The 7,557-nt window shown below is 34.8% G+C and overlaps 1 protein-coding gene across 1 annotated transcript in view; it reads right to left on the bottom strand.

The window, feature by feature from the left end:
* The window catches only part of LOC106872648 (protein fuzzy homolog), a 556,986-nt gene that overhangs the window by 8,666 nt on the left and 540,763 nt on the right, over window positions 1-7,557 (bottom strand). Inside the window, exon 5 of the mRNA XM_052968079.1 lies at window positions 517-615. Coding sequence (XP_052824039.1) covers window positions 517-615 — 99 coding nt within the window. The remainder of the gene's footprint in view (window positions 1-516; window positions 616-7,557) is intronic.

Raw genomic sequence — 7,557 nt, 5'->3', positions numbered from 1 at the left:
AGTGTAAACTTTCTAAACTTCCGGTCAGCAGAAGCCATGATAGATCGTTTACCAGTGACTATTCATTTTTTTTCTCCATGTTTTTCTCCTTGTTTTCTCCGTATTCTTTCTGTTGAAAAGTGTAGCTCGAAACGTTAAAGACTTTCTGTATTCCCGAGCGTCATACTAATACATTCTTTTGTTGTTTACACCACCTGTCCTCGTCTGTTGTTGTTTTTTTTCGTACATTCTCCCATATATATATATATATATATATATATTTTTTTTTTCTAAAACATGCCACCTTGTTAGTTCTGGTGACACAAATCAAATTCTCTCAAAAAATACTATTTTTCTAAACTAGCTACTATACAAGCTTGTACATAATTATTTCAACTTCACTATTGTACATAACTATTAAACTTCACTAATTAATGGTCACTACCTGTAGTAAAAATGGAAGCAGAAAAAAATAAGAATTTTCAAAGACAAATAAAATCATCCTCAAAGTGAAATAAAAACTTCTCTTAAAAATACCTGTGTTGCTCTGATCAACAGTCGAGGAAAAAAATGAGCCAATAATCTGATGGTAGAAGCTTCGTAAAATTTCTATCCGTTCCTTTCGGGATAAAGTTCCTGGAAGTATAATAAAATATCAGAAATTAAGTCTCTGGAATTTAGTGTTATTTTCCTTTCCACTGTGATTCTTCTTTTCTTTATGTTCTTCAAGTTAGGCAGGAAAACTGGGTTAATATTTTGTTATTGCATACTAACATAATAATGCATTGAGAAAAAGAAGTTAAAGCAGAAACTGGGATACATATATATATATATATAAGAATGATCAGAAAATAAGAAAAACAGGAAAAGAAAATCCATTGGCTTCCATTTCTGAAAATTCAAGCATTGACCAGAAAACCTTTTATCCACCAACCAGAAGCACCACAGGCTGTTCAATAAAAAACATACATATTGTTTATAGATTACGGAGATGTACTTGCATATCAAGTGACCTGATCTGAGATTGTGTGCTGGAACGAAAACAATTGCAGCGTTGAGACCGCGACCTGTTCACTGACAAAATTCTGTGCTGCATCTCATGAATTTGCACAGAATTTTGTCAGTGAATAGGTCGCGGTCTCAAAGCGACAAAACTATTTTGATAAATTAAATTTAAATGTGAATCTAACGGTCTTTATGTGTTATTTTAAATGGCTTATAAACACCTTCCCCGCTGCAATTATATTGTTTATAATTATATAGAAAACAGCACAAGCCTGATGGCTTGAAGCAATAGACCTAATCGCATACAAAGTCACAAATCAAACTGAACAACACAAGCATCTACAGCAACATGACATCCTGATTACTATAAGACATATGCCTTTCAAAGGCAATAGCATACTGAGGTAAAGCACAATCTAAAGATAGTGTGAAGAGGGAATATAGAAAGCTGACAAAAAACATATTTAATATCAGATGCACACAACTTAACCACACTTTCAGAAACAGAAGTAAAAGATATAAACCTTACTATTCCAGTATACTTGAACCTTAATGAAAAACAGAGATGGAGTCTCTGCATAGTTGCTTAAATTGCTAAAAACAGTAGTCCAATTCTTTCAAATCATTTCTTCTTATTTTAAACAAAAAGGCTACATTGGACAATGTAGTTGAATATACACAAAGAAGACTGAGTTTCATGGCCAGCATGCTTTTGATCACTAAAAATATTGTTTTAAATTTTGGCACAAAGGCAGCATTTTCAGAGGAAGGGATAAGTTGATTACATTGACCCCAGTGTTCAATTGATACTTATTTTACATACCCCAAAATGATGAAAGACAGAGTCGACCTTGGCAGAATTTGAATTCAGAAGATGGAGGAAATGCTACTAAACATTTTGCCCAGCATGCTAATGATTCTGCCAGCTCGCCACCTCCCCCAGCTCTTTTTAATTTTAAAAATACCCCTCTACCTCTTATACAAGCATTTATGCAGAAAGACTTAAATACATACATATATTCACAAACTTACAAATATCCACATATATACACATGCTCAAATGGAAGCATGAACTCAATCATTTTCTCACATACACATACACACAACATATACATACATGCACATATGTACACACATTTTGGTGTAGAGTATATAAAATTCTCATCACTAAATCAAACTGTGTGAACTGCACCAGGTGTGTGCATGCATGTGCATATATGCATAGTTATGCCAATACGTGTGTGTACAGTTATGTGTGTATGAGTGCAGTATAGAGACTTTAGATTGACATGAGCATGGAACATCCAGGAAGTTGACTGTGGAAAACTTTGCTTGACACCCCCTCCCCCCATCAACCCATGCCTCCACCAAGAAGAGTATGAATTTTAGTGAAACCTTTCTGTGAGGTTACGAGAGATCACAATAAATTTCTTAATTCCATTTACTATACTCAATATTCCATTATTATTGATTTTTTTTGTTTCTTATACTTCTATGCTGAAACAGTTAACTGCAAAAGAATCTAATAAGAATTGGGTTAGAGAAGAGGAATAGACAAATGTAAATAAATAAATAGACAAAAAAAGTTAAGGAAAAAAAAGAATGAATGTTAAAATATAGAAGCAAAAAATGATGGCACGAGCATGAAATATTACTAATTGGTGTTCCACTTTCAGTATCCAATACACCTACCCCAATCTCATTCCTCAACACATCCCCTCTCTGTCGCTCTCCTCCACAACCCACCATCATCTTTAGTCGTCATCATCATCATCATCTTTAGTAGCAGCAACAATATTAATAATGGAATTGTTTTAGTTACTTTCACGCCGTCTTTGTAACCATTATCATCAATATCATCATTATGATTAATTATCGACAGCATTAAAATTATTACTGTATTCATCATTGTCATTATTGCCATAATCATTATGTATTTGCCGTTAGGTATGGTGCATCAAAAACATATATATATATGTATATAAAAAACACATTAACCCCAGTAAAAAAAAATACAACAACCATTATAACAAATAATCGCAATGAAAAAAATGATAATCTGTTTCTCATTTAAATATGCAGGAGAGGTTAGTCAATTAAATTGACCCCAGTATTTGACAGGTACTTTATTTTATTGACCCCACCAGAAATATGAAATGCAAAGCTTGACCTCAGTGGGATTTGAACTAAGAATGTAAAGAGCTGAAAGAACTACTGCAAGAAATTCTGCCTAATGCTCTAACAATTCTGCCAAGCCACCAGCCTAATAACATAATAATAATAATAATAATAATAATAATAATAATGATGATGATGATGATAATAATGATTTCTTTTATTTGTCACCAGGGCAATAATGACAAATATAATATTGTCTGCAAGTTCAAGGCATTGAGCAGGCAGAATTGTTAGCACACGGGGCAAAATGCTTAGCAGCATTTCATTCGTCTTTATGTTTTGAGTTCAAATTTCACCGAGGTTGATTTTGCCTTTCAGAGTCAATAAAATAAGTACCAGTCCAATACTGGGGGCCAATGTAATTGACTTAGCCTGTCCCTTGAAATTGCTGGCCTTGTGTCAAAATTTGAAGCCAATATTGTCTGCGAGTATGAAAGTACCAAGAAAATACATTGAATATCAGAAGAAGCAAAGAGCAAATAAAATGTAAAGGAATTAAAGATAACCGAAACAGGCTCAAATAAGACAAACAAAAGAATCTTCTGGGAAAGCAAAATAAAATGTACAAGCCAAATCAAATGGAATCTCAGAGCTATGTAAAAGATGGAAAAGTAAGCAAAACATTACATGGCAAATACCCTACAAAGATCAGTGATCCTGATGTTGATACAAATATGACTCATCGTTGCATCTGGACTTAAATTGGAAACAGAGGGTATCATTACAGCACTTCAGGATCAGTGTCTGCCCACCAGAAACTACCAAGTAAACATTCTTAAAAATGGTGCTGATTCTGCTTGCCACACTTGTGGTACAGCCAGAGAAACAAGTGATTATCTCATCACTGGATGCTCAGTGTGTTAGCCTCAAATGAATATATTAATCACCATAATAATCTTGGCCAGGATTTGCACTGGCTCATATGTCATAAGTTTGGAGTTCTATAGGCTGGCTAAGTAATTCTCAAGATTAGTAGATGTGAATGTTACATACTGATTTCTACACATGGTTGTGTTTGATAACATGGGTTCAAATCTTGTTAGATTTCTATAATTTCTCTGCTACTGGTGTCATGAAAAATGCTTCCAGTATATAAAGTAATTAGCAAAGTAATGCTTCAACTAACTCAGGATGGAAGAAGTCCACCAATTTTTCTCCAGCTGAGTGGACTGGAGAAAAATATCGAATAAGTAAAAATAAAAGAAAGCTCATAAAATAGAGAAATTGAATGTAGATCATGAAGAGATGGTTCTGTCTATGTAAAGTACCCCCCACCCAACAAAATACCAAAATTGTGCTGTAGTGAAATTAACAAACTGAGTATCATGGAAACCAAGGGACAACTGTGCACGTGTGTAAATATGAGTGTGTATGTGATATTAGTCATTTAAAATTGAGTCTGCATGGGTTGCTACTTGAAGTTTTTCATTTCTTGTCTTAATATGACAGGAGACTGGGTATGAGAATCTCTGAGTAAAAACTTCCACAGGCTTTAACTTTAAATAAATAATGTTATTTCACTCTACCTAACAGCATCGAGTAGTTTTTGTTAATTTTCAATTTACATACATACATATTTATATATATACACACACACATAGTAAGTTGCATGAACAAAATAAGAGTGCTCAAGATATATTGTAGAGTGAAACCACATGGTTTAGTGGTTAGGGTATCTGGCTCACAATTGTAATGCCATGAGTTTAATTCCTGATGCCATGTTGTTTCCTTGAACAAGACACTTTATTTCATGTTGCTCCCGTCCACTCAGCCTTGTCACATTGTGTGTCACACTGAATCTCCCCGAGAACTATGTTAAGTGTATGTGTATCTGTGGAGTACTCTGCCACTTGCACGTTAATTTTATGAGCAAGTTGTTCTATTGCTTGGATCAACTGAAACACTCATTGGCACAGTTGACATAGAACCAGTAGAGTGACATTTATTGTGTTATTGTAGTCATAATTAGCATACTGTTGCATCACTTAAAAATTCAAGTCCACATCAAAATCTTTGTTGAGACATGCAACTCCTTGTTTATGTGAGGTTTATTACCACTTAAATGGTGCATCATCAATTAACGTTTCATTAGAGAAAAGAAGACATCAATTGATGTTTCATTAGGGAAAAGAAGGTATCATCAATTGATATTTCAAAAACTTTACATGGATATAGCCATTGCCAGTTGATGCCCAAGCATCTACTTCATCAAACACACCTCAAGGTAAGTGGCTCTTATTAGTGGGAAAAATAAAGTTGCAAATAGAAGACTTATACAGTAATGAAGAAGATAGTTCTTACATTCTTTCATCATCGGATGAGGTAGATGATGATGATGATACAAAGTTTTTCAAAACCTTTCAGTAACGAAGAAAATGTTTCTGACAGTCTTTCATCATCAGATGAGGTAGATGATGATGATGCTCTAGACAACGTAGAAGAAAGTAATGCTTCAACTAACTCAGGATGGAAGAAGTCCACCAATTTTTCTCCAGCTGAGTGGACTGGAGAAAAATATCGAATAAGTAAAAATAAAAGAAAGCTTGTAAAATGGAGAAATTGAATGTAGATTATGAAGAGGTGGTTCTGTCTATGTAAAGTACCCCCACCCCCACCTAACAAAATACCAAAATTGTGCTGTAGTGAAATTAACAAACTAAGTACCATGGAAACCAAGAGACAACTGTGCATGTGTGTAAATATGAGTGTGTGTATGCAATGATGCGGGACTCTGTCAAGGCCCCATGATCGGAATGAGTACGTTGAAATGCTTAGCAGACATTACATGTCTTTACATTCTGAGTAACACTTTAACTAACACTAAATGGAAGAAGTCCAATTTTTCTCCATTTGTAAGTTTGTTTCACAACAATACAGGAATCTCAAATGAATTTATGTTCGTGTTGGATATGCAACAGAAAGTGAATACTTTTTGGAACTTTTTGCCAATGAGATTGTAAGTTTTCGTAAATTTTGTATTTATTTAAAGAGAAAATATGCATAAAAGTTACCCTTAAAGGAAAAAGTTATTTTTTGTTTTTTGCCTGTTTGGCACACACATTGATGTGACCCTTTCCTGCTGTATAAAGCTTAACTCCCTCAGATCAGATAATTTATCATGTGAAATTTTTTTCAAATTCTAACACGTTTGAATAAATTATCATTATAAATTACTATTTTCTAATTGTAATTTTTATTGTGCACTTTGATTGTACAACTAAGCATAGCTGTATGTATGCAGTATCTACTGGTGCAATTCCTTTGTATGTTATGATGCTATACTCACTACCATCTTAACCTCTCTTTCCAGCCACTCACACCCTTCCTTATATAAATCAAGCTCACCAGTAAGATACCAGTTCCTGTTTCTCTATCATAGTTTAACCACTCAACAACTTACATAAAACCAACTCTCTTTCTACCACTACACCCCCCCCCCCCATTTAATCAAGGGGACTTTTTCTTTGCCTGGTGAGTTACTTGGTGACCTCACTCATGCTGGTGCCCTGAAAAGAACACCCAGCAGATTCTGTAGAGTGGTTGGCATTGGGAAAGGCATCCAACCAAAGTAATCATGCCAAAGCAGACACTGTAGTTTGACACCAAATTGTCCAGCCATGGAAGATGGAAGACAGATGATGATGATGATGAATATATTATGAGTTTTTTACTATGTACTTTTTTACAAATTTCTTTCACCTTCTCAAGGTACCTGTTGTTGTGGTAATTGTTTCTGTTTTCAGCCCTCACATTCTGGTTGTCTCTATTTTTGGATCTAAATATATCTGGATCATTTCTCTAGTTCTTTAAGAGATATGTTATCATCTATTGAGACTGATACTTCAATAAAGAGACATTTCCTTTCCTGGTGCTTCTTGACAAGGTAATGTTCCCTCAACCATTGCCCTTGTGGCAAACAAAGAAACATTATCTATTATTATTGTTACTAAAGTGAGGATGCATGGCCTAGTGGTTAGGTAGTTACACTCATGATCAGGAGATCGTGGTTTCAGTTTCTAGACTGGGTGGTGCATTGTGTTCTTGAGCAAAACACTTCATCTCACAGTGTTCTTCAATCACTTCACCACCTGACATGTGGTACACCATGCACCTGTTTGGACAACGTCGATTTGATGGCAGAGAGAGTGAGCTAATGTGCAGCACATATATTTGATCACTATAAACAAACCATTTGTGCAGGTCATATGGCAAAAAAAAAAAGCTGAACACTCACATGACATCTTCAACAGGAGAGTCCATCATTATCGAGGTAGTGAGCTGGCAGAATTGTTAGCACATTGGACAAAATGCTTAGTGGCATTTTGTCCGACTTTACATTCTAAGTTCAAATTCTGGCAAAGTTGACTCTACCTGTCATGCTTTAGGGGTCAATAA

This window comes from Octopus bimaculoides, chromosome 5 (genome assembly GCF_001194135.2).
Source record: "Octopus bimaculoides isolate UCB-OBI-ISO-001 chromosome 5, ASM119413v2, whole genome shotgun sequence".
Taxonomy (NCBI): domain Eukaryota; kingdom Metazoa; phylum Mollusca; class Cephalopoda; order Octopoda; family Octopodidae; genus Octopus; species Octopus bimaculoides.
The sequence above is the reverse complement of the archived record's forward strand: the minus strand, read 5'-3'. Positions and strand labels throughout refer to the sequence as shown.